We start from the raw sequence: 17616 nt of genomic DNA, 5'->3' as shown, positions 1-17616 counted from the left end.
TTTCATTCATAAAACAAATAATTTATTACATTTGCATTTCTTCAACTACATTATCCCGAATAAACTAATCCCACTTCAAAGAGTCCATAACCACTTGGAGCTGTCAATAAAACTATGAAATGTCAGGCACCCTACTGTGAGAAATGGTGGTTGCCGTTTTTGGGGGTGAGGCCTCTGGGATTTGGGCTTCTTCCAACATTTTTGCAACGAAGGACAGGCTCTCCGTCATTGCAATTTTGTAATTTTACATTTTCCGAAAACACTATTCTTTATTAACAGTCCAATTGCCTACACATTAGCCTCCATCTTAATATCTCATTTTAATTTTACTCTCTGAATGTTTAAATTAAAAGTAACGGATTTTTAAGTGCCTTTAACTTCTTAGTTTGCTGTGTGAATACTCCAATTTGATTGGTAGCTTCCCTGCCCACCAACACTGCTTCTGCTCAATGCCAAAGAACCCATTAATTTGGAACCAGATTTAAACTGCTGTGGAGAAAGGGGGAAGTTGCCTCCTTGGAGATCACTGGGTCAGAGATCGGTGGCTTCATCACTGACCATAAAATCTAGTTCAAATTTAGCCTCAGTCTGCGCTCTCCAATGGATGAAGATTGTAATCTGTTTATTCTCTTTTAGGTCACAAAATAAAAAACAACTGTACTAAAATTAAAAACACAGAATGTACCTGCCGAAAAAATTTCTTCTGCCCAACTTCTGAAAACTGTCAGCAATGCCGCAGTTGTAAAGAGTAAGTAAGAAAAATGTGCAATTGTGATTGATATGTTGAATAGTAAACAAAGGCATAGAATATATTCCTTTGTTTACTATTCAAGGAGGTATGATGGGGCTGTGCAAAACACTGGTTTGGCCACAGATAGAGTACTGCGTGCAGTTGTGGTCACCACATTATAGGAAGGATGTGATTGTACAAGAAAGGGTGCAGAGGGGATTGACCAGGATGTTTCGGGGGCTGGAACTTTTCAGCTATGAAGAGAGCTGGTTATGCCGAGGTGTTCTGCTGAGAGTAGAGAAGGCTGAGGGGGGAACCTAATCGAGTTGTACAAAATTATGAGGGACATGATAGGGTAGATTGGAGGAAACGTTTCCCATTGGTAGAGGGATCAATAACCAGGGGGCATAAATTTAAGGTAAGTGCTAGGAAATTTATAGAGGATTTGAGGAAAACCTTTTCACCTGGAGGGTAATGGGAATCTGGAACTCACTGTCTGAAAGGCTGGTAGAGGCAGGCACCCTCACAGCATTTAAGAAGCGTTTAGATGGGGATTTTGAAGTGCTGTAACATACAGGGCTACGGACCACGTGCTGGAAAATGGGATCAGAATGGTCAGTGCTTGATGGCCAGGGCAGACACAGTGGGCCAAATGACCTCTTTCTGTGCGGTGAAACTCTATGACTATAACTCTGAATTATCAAGTGGCAGCTTGGTCCAATTTGGGAGCACTCTTTCCTCAAGTCAGAAGATTGCAGATCAAAATTCTATTTCAGGGCATTGCGTAATGTGGGCGGGTGCATTAATGCAGTAGTGAAGGATTGCTGCCCTTTAAATAACCCACTAAAGTCCAATCTCTTGAACATCTCTGATTATTCCACCATTAGTGGCTGTATCTTTGGCCGACAGGATAATTAGTTCTGGAAATTCCTTCCCAAGGGCAGCACGGTAGCACAAGTGGATAGCACTGTGGCTTCACAGCACCAGGGTCCCAGGTTCGATTCCCCGCTGGGTCATTGTCTGTGCGGAGTCTGCACGTTCTCCCGTGTCAGCGTGGGCTTCCTCTGGGCACTCTGGTTTCCTCCCACAGTCCAAAGACGTGCAGATTAGGTAGATTGGCCATGATAAATTGCCCTTAGTGATCAAAAAGGGTTAGAAGGGGTTATTGGGTTGTGGGGACAGGGTGGAAGTGAGGGCTTAAGTGGGTCGGTGAGATGCGATGGGTCGAATGGCCTCCTTCTGCACTGTATATTCTATGTTCTAAACCTCTCCTCCTCGTGACCTCTATCACCTTTTTTAGAAGCTCCTTAAAACATACCTCTTTGACCAAGCTTTTAATGACTTATCCTAATATCACCTAAATTGTGTTTGCCGATGCACCTGTGCATTGTCTAGGGACATTTAATTGCACTAAAGTAGCTATATAAATGCATGTTGTTGTTGTCTGTAAAACATGCTGTGCAATATTACTGAAGAGCAGTTTAACTCTTAATTAGTTTTGATCATTAGTTATCTCATTGCTGTTTTGTATATATTGTTGTACTAAAGTTGACTGGAGTGATTAACTGTAAATGACAATTGCCAGCAAAACACCAAAGATCCCCTACATTTCAAAAGTCATGTTGGCTAATAAGTGCTAAGGGAAATCTTAAGGGCATCAAGAATGCTGCATAACGATATAAAGTTATACAAAAGAAATACCAGAAAAAATACATTTAAGTTTCAGCCTGTGCTATTCTATGAAACCCAAGGCTAGACCTGAGAGTGTCAGCTGGTTTGTTACTCAATGCTGGAAAATAGTACCTGGGTCTTTGTACACAGATCTGCAGAGAATCAATTGGATAAGCAGCCGAGCTGCCAATATCGTTTGCACATGCTTACGTTTAATGTCACTGAGACCACTTTTGTGATGACTTTGCTAACTCTGCTCATATATGTTAATAGGTTTGCATTGATAATAGTGCCTTTCATGATTTCAGCATATTCCAAAGCATTTTACAGCCAAATTTATTGACTACAATTCATTTTGAAGTGTAGTCACCATGGTGATGTAGGGAAAGTCGAAGCCAATTTACGGGCAGCAAGATCCACAAATAGTAAAGTAATAATGACCAGATAATCCATTTCAGTGTTGTTCTTTGGGTGAGGGATAAATGTTGGCCAGAACAGTAGGAGTGTTTCCCTGTTGATCTTCACAATAATGCATCAGGATCTTTTGCATCCACCTGAGAGGTTAGGTAGGGCACCAGTTCAATATCTCATCTCGTGAAAATGAAAGTCGTCATAGCCCTAGAGGACCATAGGCGCTCTTCACTTCTAGGAGAGAGCTGATTGGTGGTGATTTAACCTGAGCGAGACCGTATCTCGGGTGAGGGGCAGAGCTGAAAAGGTGGGGCCTTCGTGGATAACCTCAGCCGGTACGGGAATTGAACCGGCCTTGTTGGTGTGGCTCCGAACCACAAACCAGCCATCCGACCAACTGACTCCCTGGTGCAGCTCTCCTTTAATAGTAAGTACAGTGGAATATCCGCCTTGATTCTGTGCTCTCATCTCTGGAGTAGTCATTGAACCCACAGTTTTCTGATGCAGAGGTGAGTGTGCCAACAATGAGCCTCGACTGACACAGTCTTTTCTTTGTGTTGAGTCAAAGGTCTCAGTGAATTGACTGTCACAGCTGTTGGTATCTCATTTATACTGCTCAGCTGCGATTTTGTTAAGTCACATCCAACTGTTTGATTTTAAGTACATTGAAAACATGGGTAGGAACGTTTGAATTCTCGGTACATATGTTTTGGCAAGATGCCCAACTGATTTTCTACCATTTACCCTGAGCACTTTTCAGATCGTGCAACACAGCTGCTCAGAACATTAAAACGCTTGTTGAGATTTTCTGAAATTGTCCTCCCAATGGGGAACCGTACTGTGGAAGTGCATATCATTGGGTGTTCACCTGCCTGGAATCAAATGAATTTTGACAGTTGCATCCCACCTCACAATGGGTGTAAGATACAGTTTAAAACTGGGCACAATTTGGCACAACATGGTTCGAAATGAACAATCTTACAACGAGGATGCTTGAGATGCAGGAGCAAGTATTTCTCTGCAGTTGAGGGGCTTCAAAGCTGGGTACATGGCGTATTGTTTTGCCTGATTATGCTGAAGGACTGAATAGTAATGCTGAACTAGCTGTCATCAGCGGGGAGCCTTGCCTGCCGTCTGCACTCATTGGGAAATCGCAGGTTTGCGAACTGAAGCAGCCAATTTCTCGTGCTTTTATTTTGCAGTGAGTGAGGGTGCGAGAGGTGCTCATCGTCAAATTGCTAGACTCAGTAAAACAAAATACTGCATGATGCTGAAAATCAGAACTACATGGAAACATTCAGTGCATCTGAGGCAGGTTCTGAGAAAGGAAAGACGTTTCAAACCTGACCATCTGAGTGTCTCTAGTATTTTCTGTTCCTGTTTTCTAGCTGTTTCCTTATGTCTTTCATTTCTTGCCCAAGGTGTGACGTAGATACAGAAGAGATTGCAAATCCCTGCACAGAAAAGAACGACACCGTCTGCGTGAAGAAAGGTCTGTCTCTATCTCACTGCTTTATCATTACCACCAAATTTAAGCAGCTGATAAAATTGATGTTACGCAAACACATGTATTTCTATAATTGCTAACTGGCTCCATTACAATACTGGTTTTGTTCATAAACATAAATGACAATGAAGAATTTGCATGTTACTGCCACGTTTAGTTGCACAACACTTTAAAAGCATTTCCTCCTCACTTTGTAGTGAGCCGACTCCTTGTTTGAGGTGGAGCATCAGAGCCGCTGGGCTTCTCCCCAGCACTTCAATATCAACAACAATAATTTCATGCAAATAGTGATTCCTCCTTACAGGAGCCTAACAATGAGCATCGGTCAGCTTTTCAATTGCTGACCTTCCTCACAGTTGAATCCATATTCTGCTTCTCCCAAACTCCGTGCACCTCCAATGTTGGGAACTGGACATAGATAGACACTATAGCCTATTACAGTTACTGGTGACGCTATTGCGGACATCACTGAAGTCAAAGCCGATCATTGCTTGAGTCTGGGATCCCTGTAATATAAATAAGGGTCAGTGGTCAACTGGACTAGCTTCCACCACTTAAAGTGGTCAGAGAGAAATTTCCCCGAGCTTTTTTTTCTCTGAGTTAGCTGGGCTTTATTTTATACCTTTCCCAGGTAACCATATGACTCCTGGTAGGGCAGCATAAGACACTGGGGCAAATGTTCCGATCCTGCTGCCACTGGAATCAACGAGGATGGGATGGAAAATTTGGTGGACCATTCAAAGGTCCACTGACCTCAGGTGGGAGTTTCCGGTCGCAGGGTGGGCGCGGCCGGGAAATCCCGCCCAATGGCCAAGATTTTCTGGCTCCGCCATGGTGGGACCTTGCCTGGGGGTTGCGGCAGGCGAGGCAAAAGTCCACTGACTTTCAGAGAGACCAGAAAATGCTGGCGGCACGTGGAGCTGGAACGATCTGGCCATCAGAACCACGAGGATCAGGCGGATGGAATAGCTAATCGTTTCTTGTCCGTGGCTTTCCTACGTTTCCGGCCTGTATGTCTGACCTATCCATCGGACAGCTTGCGGACGTAAGCTGGTTGTCAAAGAGCTGCTTTTGTGTCGTATATCAAGTTTATAGAAACCACGAGGTGACAGCCGTTTGACTGTAGTGACTCAGTTGCAAAATGTATTGTTCACAAGGGGTTCATAAGGTTCCCCTTTCTCCTGTACTGTTGAGGCAAAGTCACGGGTGGTGATAAGCAGCAAAATACCTCTAAGCCTGTATTGGCTGCCAGTTGGGAATCCACTTGATTATTTACATTTTTCTGTTTTGCAGGTGAAAAGCAATGGGTTACTGGTGTGGTGATTGGTGTGATTCTTATTGCAGTAATTGCTGGAGGCATCATTTTGTACTATAAAAGAAAATCCCTCCCATGTAAGTAAAAAAAAAAAAACCTCAAAAAATACTTCTACTCATTAAAAATAGCAACCTAATTCTCTCCATTTCAATATTGGTCAACAGTGATGATTACAAAGAAAACTATTTCTATGTATTTTAAGCCCAGGCTACTAGTAAGGGAAAAAAACTGTTCCTTTGAACTGCCCCAAAGCAATGGAGGATCCTATTATTAAAGTGCTAGTTTTCATAGCAGACTTTTGTTAAAAGTTGTTCTTGAAATCTGAACAAAATATAGTCTGGATTTTATGTAGAACTGATGTTCACCTCACTGACAGATGGCCACAAAATTTTTGAGTCTTAGGATAGATGTTTTCTAATCTGCCATATATTCAGAGGAGCAGACTCACAGGGGATGGGGGTCAGTGGTGTGTTTGAGCAGGGAGAGAAACAGATTTAAGAATCTTGCTGAGACCTTCCAGGGTCCAAAACAGGGCGTGAACAGCTAAATAAAGATTGGGAATTGGGGTGGCACGGTAGCACAATGTGATGAGCACAATGTTGATGAGCACGTCAACACTGATGCCTCACAGCGCCAGGGACCCGGGTTCAATTCCGGCCTTGGGTCACTGTTTGTGTGGAGTTTGCACATTCTCCCTGTGACTACGTGAGTTTCCTCCGGGTGCTCCGGTTTCCTCCCACAGTCCAAAGATGTACGAGGTAGGTGGATTGGCCATGCTAAATTTCCCCTTAGTGTCCAGGGATGTGAAGGTTAAATTATGGGATTGCAGGGATAGGGTGGGATATGGATCGGGCAGCCTCGGGCCGAATGACCTCCTGTACTGTAGGGATTCTATGAATTCTATGAAATGCAGTTGGGATTAAGGAGGAGAGATACGAGTCTGAAAAAAGCACCTTTTTAAAAATGTACGTGAACCAGCTCGAACTTTATCAACCATTTTTAATGTGCAGCTAGATTGAGTGCAGCAAATTCACATGTTTGGCAGTGTTTTCAGAGCCAGAATCCAACGGCAGAACACTGTAGAGGTTATTTCTGACAGCAGCTCCAGAATGTCTGCAATGAACTGTATGCATGCATATTCCAGAACCTGCTGCCGTGTTTACCCAATAATAGTGATGAGTATTGTTAGCTGTTGTGAAACGTTCATGCACGCCATTGTGATGTAAATTTTCCTAACAGAGAAGGGTTAACATGGGTCTGAAGAATACACCGCCTACGGTATGCTGTATACAGTCACATGGTAAGAGACAGATCAGTTTAGAGGCAACACTGTCTAAGTAAGCAGCCAGCCAGCCAGCATGGTGAAACAGTACCAAGCAGGATTATTATAACTTGGAATGGTAATTAGTTAAAGACTATCAATAAACGGTTCATGTTGAAACATACAAGTCTCATGGTCTCAAATATTTGCCATTATGATTCCTCAGCCGACGTTACAGAAACAGATTATCATAGCTGTTACCACATTTCTGTTTGTAGGACTCTGTTGTGCACAAATTAGTTCTGCCTTTACTGCATTATGAACATGGCTGCACTTTGAAACTACTTCCCTGGCTGTAACTACTTCCTGGGCTGTAAAGTTATTTAGAATATGCTGAGGTTGCAAAAGCTCCATACAAATAGTCTGCCTTTCCTATCACAGTCAAGAACAAATCAGCTATGATGCTACATGTACCCATTTATTGTTGATTGAACCTTCACGGAAATGTGCAGTCAGGAGATCCTCACCAAATAGTATATGCTACATTGTTGGCATGGTGCGGCACAGCAAATCACCAATATGTTTGGAAGGGAAAAAAAGCGGCATTTCATACCCACTTGGTTAATATTTTCAGTGAGCAAGAGGTTACTTTTTTCTCAAGGACAGTGATCAGTCATTGTGTTGCAAGTCAACCATGACTGAGTCGATTCTCTCTAGTTACTGGAGTAGTATTATTGCTGGCAAAAGCTGGAGTAATTCCTCTATCGTTACCTACATTTCACAGTCTGAATTGCAACTAGAAACTTATTGTCGACTGACAGAGCATGAGCGAATTCTCTGACCGCTCGCTGGCTCCTGCCGCCAGTGCATCCCTGCCTGTGGGTTTCCCGGCGGTCTGGGATGACTCAATGGGAAATCCCACTGACACGTGGCGGGAGTTGAGAATCCCACCACTAGCAAACGCTGCGCCAAATTATCCGCCCCCATGAGCAGCGGTAGCAGGGCAGATTCGCAACAGAGAATACAGCCCTATATTTCAAGCCGTTTCTTGAAAAGTAATATAAGCAATTATAAATAGTATTTACTGTTGTTACCTTTTAATCATCGATAATCCTGTTACTAGTTTTATCTTGGCACATAGTCTACTCATCTGGCACTGATAAGTTTTTATTTTATTTCAGGCCCTCGGACGCCACGTGATTTTCAGCCTGTGGTAAATACTAATTTCATTGTTTTACAAATATATATAATTTTAAAGTAATATAATGCTTTAATGTATGAAAGTACAGAGGGTGTTGTATTTTGAGATCCTAATTCGGTTTATTTGAGTATTTCTAGAAATAAAGTGTTGTGTTGCCCCATTTAAAAATGGGAAATCTGGAACATTTAAACACACATAACAGCTTATGATTTTCTACCTTTAAGTGGTAAATTGTAAGTACATTATCTGCATGGGCCATAATTTACAGTGTGCTAAGTTTATTTTGCAGCCTCTTTTTTTGATTAGTAGGATGTGGGCTTCACTGGCAGGGCTAACAGTTATTGCCCATTACTAATTGCCTTGAACTGAGTGAGAGTATTTGAGATCTAGAGTCACATTGGCCAGACCGGATAAGGACGGCAGATTCATATTAGTGAAACAGATGGTCATTTAAGACAATCAACATCATTCGACTTTTAATTCCAGATTTTTATTGAATCCAAATGTCACCATCTGCCGTGGTGGAATTCGAACCCTGGTTCCTCAGGGCATTACCCTGGGTCTCTGGATTACTAGTCCGGTGATGAAACCATTACACCACCCCTTCCCACTGCCTATGATTCATTTGCTGTTTTTTTTCCCACAGGAGTTGCATCACACTCAATTTTATTAATGTTTCAAAACATGCCTGACACATCAGGCATTTCACAGACATTTCCTGTGACTCAACTTTGCCACTCGATTCCAATGGTTGTGGGTTCAAGCTCCACTGCAGAGACTGCAGCACAAAATCCAGGCTGTTACTTCAGTTCATGTAATAATGTTTAGATATCTTTTCATCTATGTCTGACATTTTTCTTATTTGATTTGTGTTTCTTCTCCACAGCCAAACAATCCAAAAGACGGTAATTATCTAGTGACCAAGATTGTTCCTGACCAAACGGTTGTCATACATGTATATTTGTGATGTACTGACACATAATTGCACGCATATAGAATAAATTCAGAATCTAGTTATTGCATTTTAAGACTTCCTGTGTATCTAACTTGCAGTAGCTCTAACTTGCAGGCCACCCATTATATCGACGGTTCACCATTTATTCCACTGTTCCCTGCTTCGACAAACACTGAAAATATCTTTCTGTAGATGTAGATGTCATTATTTAATCTGGTATTCTGCACCACTTGCCTATTGAAGTATGGCATGTTTACAATATCCTAATGTCCAGGAGATACCATTACGCTGTCTGCACATTAAGTAACTTTGCGATTCACTTGAGTGCAACGGACAAACATAAAATAGCTACTTTTCCCAGTTTTACATCTTTTCTCTATGTAAGAAACCAACACTGACTTGGTCTCAGCCAATAATGAGGTACAGATTGGATTCCACTCATACCAATATTACACTCCTGGAGTGAGTTGGGACACTTGTTCCTGTAGGGATAGCTGCTGAATGCTTGTATTAAGATCCCGGAGCAGACCCCAACAGTGGCTAGGATACTGGATAGAAACCCCAACATTTAATTTAATTTATAAGACTGTGAGGAAAGGATACTTTGCTCCATGAGTGACTCCACGCACAGAGATATGGTATATTAAAATAAACTGTATTGCTAACATAGGATTAAATTAACTTTAACATGATAAAAGAAATGGCTTGCAATGACCAGTTAAACAATACTTAAGAATAAAACATTTTAGCTCCTAACTGCTATCTTTTTATCTCCAATCAAGCAAAACCCGCCTCATGTCAAAACCCACTTTTAAATACAGTTAGCATACCCAGGAATACTTGCTGTAAAGATTTCTTGGATAAACTGCTTTGAGAGAGAGAGATCCTTCGGTAAACAGCCTGCAGGTTCTTGCCTGTGTCAAACTGCAGTTTAACCTCCCAACATTTGGCAAAAAAAACCCTGTTCTGTTAACAGCAAGTTGTTTAACTGAAAGCTCAACATCTAACTGCTTCATCCCCTGGCTTCTTCTGTTAACGACATAATCTCTATTCCACTAACTGGGTTATGATCATTTTACTCAGGCCAAATAGATGTCTCGAATTATCTACTTCCCAGGGAAAATTCCATTACCCTATTTCGGTAAACAATATACAGATGTGGAATGAGTGATTATATGATTTTTACGATGCACATTCTGCAGCCGCAGTACCTTCCTGCCTTTTAAACCAGGATTTAAAAAACCTTTGGAGACGTACACACGCTAACCCAGGCTTTTAATCATTACTGCACCATACACATGTAACACAATTTCTATATGAAATTCCACTTATAAGAGTGGTTGATTCAAAACCTTTGTGGATATTGTGCTTAAAGCAGGGGGATCATTTTAACCCAACAGAAGTTGCACCTAATTCAGAATATAAGTTTCAATTTACTGCTTGTTTTTTAAAATACTTTTGGGAATAATATCTATTATAAGTTGATAAGCTGTAAATCAATAAAAAGGCCATTGATAGCCAATATTGGCTATCAATGTTCTATCATACTTGGATCCCAGTTTAGTATGTGTGAACTCTCCATTCATTTGCCTTTGGTAAGTACTGGAGTTTAGAACATAGAACAGTACAGCACAGAACAGGCCCTTCGGCCCTCGATGTTGTGCCGAGCAATGATAACCCTACTCAAACCCACGTATCCACCCTATACCCGTAACCCAACCGGAGCACCCGGAGGAAACCCACGCACACACGGGGAGGACGTGCAGACTCCGCACAGACAGTGACCCAGCTGGGAACCGAACCTGGGACCCTGGAGCTGTGAAGCATTTATGCTAACCACCATGCTACCGTGCTGCCCCGTCTTGAGGTAAAATAAATCGGCTGATCTGTTCCCGATGGAGTTGGGGAGCTGGTGCAGGGTTTAAATGAACCCTTTGGTCTTTCTCAATCAGTTGACTTAGTAAAGTAACTAAATCTGTGTTATTACCAACAGCTGTCAGCTGAGATTGTCTTTAATACATTGTCCATTCACAAAAGTTGTAGTGAGTAACCAGTTTAATCCAGAATGTTAGAAACCTAATTTTAATTTAGAGAGGCATTTTATGTATAGTTTCAGAGTGTGATTAAGATGTCATGTAAGTGATCATGTAAATAAAGTTATATTTTGAGATTTACCTGCTTTTATTTCTATTTCAGGTGACAAAAAGCCACAGGAGGTAAGCAATCATTTGTTATTGCAGAATAATTATTAGCTATGTTCAAAACTGATTAAGCAGCTCTTAGCAATTAGTCAAAGTAGCAAAGATTCTTTGCCTGATTTCAGGGATGTGCAAGGTGAGACTGAAAGAGAAATCAGGGGGGAGGGGTCGGTCTGGGAGGCATGAGGGATTGAGGAAGGAGGGCCTGTTTGTTCCTTGATGATAGATTCAAGCATTTTCCCTACTGCAGAAGTTAAGCTAACCGGCCGATTATTTTTTAAACAGTGGAGTCACATTTACTGTTTTCCAATCTGCCGGAACTGCCCCAGTGAATTTTTGTAAATTATCACGAGTGCATTTGCTATTTCCCCCGCCATCTTTTAGCACCATTCCATCAGGGGCAGGAGACTTGTCTACCTTTAGCCCCATTAGCTTTCCCAACACTACCTCCTTAATGATGATGACCATTTTTAGATCCCCACCTGCCATCGCCTCCTTGCCATCAATTATTGGCACGTTATTTGTGTCTTCCACTGTGAAAACTGACATAAAATACCTGTTCAATGCCTCGGTCATTTCCCATTATTAAATCCCCCTTCTCATCCTCTAAAGGATCAATGTTTACCTTCGCTACTCTTTTTCTTTTATATATTTGCAGAAACCTTTGCTATCTGTCTTTATATTCTGAACAAGGTTACTCTCATAATCAGTCTTATTTTTCTTTATAGCTTTTTTCGTAGCTTTCTGTTGACTTTTAAAGATTTCCTAATCCTCTAATTTCCCACCAATCTTTGTCACTTTGTATGCATTTTCTTTCAATTTGATAGCCTCCTTTATTTCTTAGATATCCATGGCAGATTAACCTTTTTCCTACAGTCTTTCATCTTCACTGGTATATACTGAGCACTGTGAAAAATTGCTTTAAAAGTCCACCACTGCTGCTCTATTGTCCCACCATAAAGTTTTGCTCCCAGTCTACCTTTGCCATCTCTTCCCTTATCCCATTGTAGTCTCCTTTGTTTAAGCACAAGACGCTGGTATTGGATTTTACCTTCTCTTTTTTAAAAAAAATTTATTTTTTACAAACATGTTGTATCAAAACATGTTACAGCAAATAAACACCCCGGGAAACATACTTCCCAGCAATCAACTATACAGTCTCTACAGATTTTCCCCCTTTTTCATGCTCCCCCCCCCCCCCCCCCCCCCCCCCCCCCCCGCACCCGTGACGAACAGCTCCTCAAACACGGTCACAAACATCCCCACCTTTTCTCAAACTGCCCTGCAGAGCCCCTTAACTCATACTTCACCTTCTCCAACCACAGGAAGTCGTACAGGCCACCCAACCAAGCACTACCCCCGATGGCGATGCCGGCCGCCACTCCAGTGAAATTTGCCGCCATGTAATCAGAGAAGCAAAGGCCACAACATCGATCTTCCTCCTTTCCATGAGCTCCGGCTTCTCTGACCCCAAATATCACCACCAAAGGGCAGGGGCCACCTCCTCCTCCACAATCCTGGCTAAGACCGCGAACACCACCCTCAGAATCTTCCCAATTTCTCGCAACTCCAAAACGTGTGCGCGTGATTCGCTGGCCCCCTCCCACACCTCTTGCACTCACCTGTTACCCCATGAAAGAACCCACTTGTGAAATCTTACCAACTGTTCTGGCTTGAGATAATTCACACCTCTTTAACCTGTGATTATTCCTCTCTCCATCACTCTGTCTGGACCTGTAAAGACTTGATTACCTGCAAATCCTTGCATTCAAAGTATCCAATTGCATCATTGACTTTGTCTATATATCTGGTTGTGGAACCCACCTCTTCCCTCACCTGATGAAGGAGCTGCGCTTTGAAAGCTAGTGATTCGAAACAAACCTGGTGTTGTAAGACTTCTTATTATCCTTACATATCAGAGCAACACCACTACCCTTACTTTCCTGCCTGTTCTTCCGAATAGTCTGATACCCTTCGATATTTAACTCCCAGTCATGACCACTCTGCAAACATGCCTCTGTAATTCCCACAATTATACTCATTCATTGGGGCAGCACGGTGGCCTAGTGGTTAGCACAACCGCCTCACGGCGCTGAGGTCCCAGGTTCGATCCTGGCTCTGGGTCACTGTCCGTGTGGAGTTTGCACATTCTCCCCGTGTCTGCGTGGGTTTCGCCCCCACAACCCAAAAAATGTGCAGAGTAGGTGGATTGGCCACGCTAAATTGCCCCTTAATAGAAAAAATAATTGGGTAATCTAAATTAAAAAAAAATTATACTCATTCACGACGATTTGTGCCATCAACTCATTTACTTTGTTTCGAATGCTATTAGCATTCAAAGTGTAAAATGGTCCACCGCTGACTTCCCAGGGCACTGATTAGGAATTTCACAGGCCTGGGGCCTTCATATCCTGTTCATGTAAATTAATGGCTGAAATGTCAGAGGCAACAGACCCTGTATTTCACACCCAGTGTCAGCATGATTCCTCGCTTGGAGTACTTAGCTTGGGGCGGCAGGGTAGCATGGTGGTTAGCATCAATGCTTCACAGCTCCAGGGTCCCAGGTTCGATTCCCGGCTGTGTCACTGTCTGTGTGGAGTCTGCACGTCCTCCCCCTGTGTGCGTGGGTTTCCTCCGGGTGCTCCGGTTTCCTCCCACAGTCCAAAGATGTGCGGGTTAGGTGGATTGGCCATGCTAAATTGCCCGTAGTGTCCTAATAAAAGTAAGGTTAAGGGGGAGGTTGTTGGGTTACGGGTATAGGGTGGATACGTGGGTTTGAGTAGGGTGATCATGGCTCGGCACAACATTGAGGGCCGAAGGGCCTGTTCTGTGCTGTACTGTTCTATGTTCTATGTTCTAACCAGTAAATGTGTGATGCATATTGTCACAGAAAAGTTATGATAGACCTATATTCAAAATTTATATTGATCAGTGAAAATGCAAGACACCTCACCAGCAAATTTTAAATGATAGTTTGTCTGTAAGGTACAGCGTGGGGCTTTGCTGTAATTTACTGAATTGTTTCCCCCTCCATAGTAAGGGGCCAGTGCAGGGAAAGCTGAAATCTTGATTTCAGGTTGGGCAAGGCAGCGTTGAGGAGGGGTTAATAGAATGTATCCACAACAGTTACCTCGAACAGTATGAAATGGAGCCTATGAGGGAGAAAGCTAGCTTTGATCTGGTCCTGTGTAATGAGACAGGAATAATTAATTATCTCAAAGTTAGGGAACCTCTCGGAAGACGCTATCACAGTATGGTTGAATTTAAAATACAGGTGGAGGTGAGAAGGTAAAATCCAATACCAGTGTCTTGTGCTTAAACAACAAAGGCGACTACAATGGGATAAGGGAGTAGTTGGTAAAGGTAGACTGGGAGTGAAGACTTTATGGTGGGACAATAGAGGAACAGAGGAGGACTTTTAAAGCGATTTGAAACCATAAGAGCAACTGGAAATTCACTTCACACTCTGATAATCTGATTGTAACATTTTGCGATGCTTGGTTACATTTTGTGAAATTAGCAAGTTGTGTCTGGGACCGTTTGAGATGCGAATTGAATCTTGGATCTCGGGTGTCCTGGCAACCTCGATCCCAAGTTTCAGCACTGCACCTCGCTCCCAGTTAGGTTTTGTATCACAGGTAACTTGTATTCTAATTATTTTCCTTTTTATTCTTGCAGGTGCAAGGTACTGTACACCATCAAACACAGTCAGTGCACGTAACCTTTCTCATGTTTCCATTTTGAACCCATTTTAGGCTGTACTTTTAAAATAAATAGTCACATGGACTCATGCAGATCTGCAAAGGACTATTTAGTGCAAGTCATGGGCGAGATCCACTGGCTACGTCAGGCCTGACTGGGAGCACAGCGTGGCCGGTAGATGCCGAGTGAAGCCTCCCGCGGGCTTCCTGGCAGCCACATCTCGCAGAATCTACCCAAGTCCCATCAGGCGTCATAACCAGAAATCACCCACAATGGGCCTGCCTACTTAAGCATACTCACCCATAATCTACCGACCTTCTGGCATCTAACGGCCATCCCAGGGAGTCCCCAGCCAGGCACCATTCAGTATTGGTCCAAAGTGGATCTCCCCAGGCATCGGAAGCCCTAGGATTGCCAGAAATAGTCCAGCATTGCCTCCTGGCCTACCCCTGGAACGTGGGCACCTTGGCAATGTCTGGCTTTCATCCTGGCACTGCCACCCTGCCACTGCCATGGTGTTCAGGTGGCACCGTAAAACCAGAAAGTGTACTGCCAGAGTGGCAGTGCCAAGAGTCAGGGCCTGAGGGGGGCGGGGTGTCCATAAAAGGAGAGTGAGGAGGTATAGGGCGGACATGAAGGGCCTCTGAAAGATTGGTGGGATGAAGAGTGGGGGTCCTGAAAGGGGGTCCCGAAAGGGGTTGTAGAAGACCTGGAAATGGGTGCCGCTCAGTGGCCACATAGCGTGGTGTCCTCACTTGGAGGGGCGCGGGGAGGGGTAATTCCCATATGCATGGGGGAGTGAGGTGAACATTGCCCATGGGTGGAGGATGTGGAGGATCCACCAGCTAGGATGGGTGAGGAGCCGGTCTGGCCAGTGAGTTCAGCTCCCCAGCTATTCTCGCTGGCAGGATCTTCCTGTCCTACCGATTGTGGGCCCCCAATGCTGGTTTCCCGGCGGCAGATAATGCATAGAACAGGTAACCAGGTTGACAGTGGCAGGATCAGATGACCCTGTAGTTGTCCAATGGCGGGCTCACACCGTGCTGCGGGAGGCATGGAAAATACCGCCCATACTTGGTGGGATTTTACTTGCAATCAGATTTGGTATTGAATAAGCAATGTGTCTTTTTTCTTTTCTTGAACAGACATTCCGCTTTCTGCAGAGCACCTGAATTTGATTACGAAGGAAATTGAACCAAGAAAATTCCATGAAATTGGAATAATGTTAGGGCTTCTTGAAACTAAAGTGCAACAGATTGAATCTGACTTTCATGATAACATAAGCCGACAGGGCTATGAAATACTGTCTGCCTGGCATCAGAGTTATGGAAATGCAGGCGCGTTTCCTCGATTGATTGAAATACTCAGACAGGCAAAATGTGTCGCCGCTGCTGAAAACATTATAAGACAAATTAATCCGAAGGCAGAGGATACTAATGAAGAAAGCAAAGCGGATACAAGTGAAAATGGCACAGCAATGAAATCAATGTCTGCTTAGATGCTTTTCTAGTTCTCAACACCCCATTGGGGTTATTCAGTAATTTCACGTGTTGCCATGTTATCTTGTTGTCCACGTTAAAATGGCTGAAACTCATTCCATTTACCGTGATGAGCATTTGGAAATTAACATTAGAAGAATCCTGTTCAAGCTGGGAGGTTCAAAGTGGAGGAACCTTCGCACCAGGTTTATCATGAAAAAGATCAAATATTGAATCCAAACATCCACATCTATTTCGCGACAGAATGTTAAACAAATAGATGCCAATGTACTGACTTCTCCAATATTGACATAGGTTTATGCAGTCTGTCCAACACTGCTGTTGCTTTCGCAGGATCTATAATGGTTGGCTTTCCACCTCTTTTGTCTACGCCATGCATTTCTGGAACTGAGTTGGTAGAAAAAGGAGCTCATGCTTGTTTGAGATTGGCACATTCAAATTATGGAAATGGTTGTGTAATACCGTGTGTCCCATTTTCAAGACCTAGTATTGTCTGAGCAAATGGAATTTGGAAAGCCAATAGGAACTGGACATGGTGAAGTTGGGGTGGGTGGGGGTTGTCCGGCAGACTCTAGTCCCTGTCTTAACCCTGAACCAACAACTTCAATTTCGCCATTATGCTGAAGTTAATAATGTTGTGTTTCTAGGCACTACGACATGCGGCTAAACATGCTCACAATGGGACAGTGTTCCCATTTAGTTAAATCGTGCCCGAGATTTGTGTTTGACTGGTGTAAATGACTGATGTAAATCTTCTGCCAATTCTTCAAGAGTAAAGAACAAAGTGCATTGGGTTGACTGCTGTGTGGTTTCTGACTTGTACAGAATTCCACTGAAATTAATGCATGTATTTAATGTGTCAGGATTTGTGCTTCAGCACCCAGACAAAAAAGAGAAAGGGACATGGGTGAGGAGCAGAGCAAAATTTAAAAAAAAATAATAATCATAATAATAATCTTTATTAGTGTCACAAGTAGGCTTACATTAACACTGCAATGAAGTTACTGTGAAAATCCCCTAGTCTCCACCCTGGCGCCTGTTCGAGTACACTGAGGGAGAATTCAGAATGTCTAATAAACCCAACTAGTCTTTTGGGACTTGTGGGAGGAAATTGGAGCACTTGGAGGAAATACACGCATCCTTCTGAGGCAGGATGTTCTCGCTAT

The 17616-nt window shown here is 43.1% G+C and overlaps 1 protein-coding gene across 2 annotated transcripts in view; it reads left to right on the top strand.

The window, feature by feature from the left end:
* Positions 1-17387, top strand: part of LOC119979695 (tumor necrosis factor receptor superfamily member 6-like) — a 32329-nt gene extending 14942 nt beyond the window's left edge. The window contains exons 4-11 of one of the 2 annotated variants that reach the window (XM_038822239.1): positions 637-748; positions 4234-4304; positions 5613-5711; positions 8077-8108; positions 8983-9001; positions 11248-11267; positions 14928-14934; positions 16097-17387. In XM_038822239.1, the coding sequence (XP_038678167.1) occupies positions 637-748; positions 4234-4304; positions 5613-5711; positions 8077-8108; positions 8983-9001; positions 11248-11267; positions 14928-14934; positions 16097-16449 (713 nt within the window). In that variant the 3' untranslated portion in view covers positions 16450-17387. Of the gene's footprint in view, positions 1-636; positions 749-4233; positions 4305-5612; positions 5712-8076; positions 8109-8982; positions 9002-11247; positions 11268-14927; positions 14957-16096 lie in introns of both variants that reach the window. The other variant, XM_038822240.1, reaches the window with a different exon arrangement.
* Positions 17388-17616: the final 229 nt, after the last annotated feature.

The sequence above is a fragment of the Scyliorhinus canicula genome, chromosome 16 (assembly GCF_902713615.1).
Source record: "Scyliorhinus canicula chromosome 16, sScyCan1.1, whole genome shotgun sequence".
In the NCBI taxonomy this organism is placed as follows: domain Eukaryota; kingdom Metazoa; phylum Chordata; class Chondrichthyes; order Carcharhiniformes; family Scyliorhinidae; genus Scyliorhinus; species Scyliorhinus canicula.
This window is presented reverse-complemented; position numbering and strand designations above follow the sequence as displayed.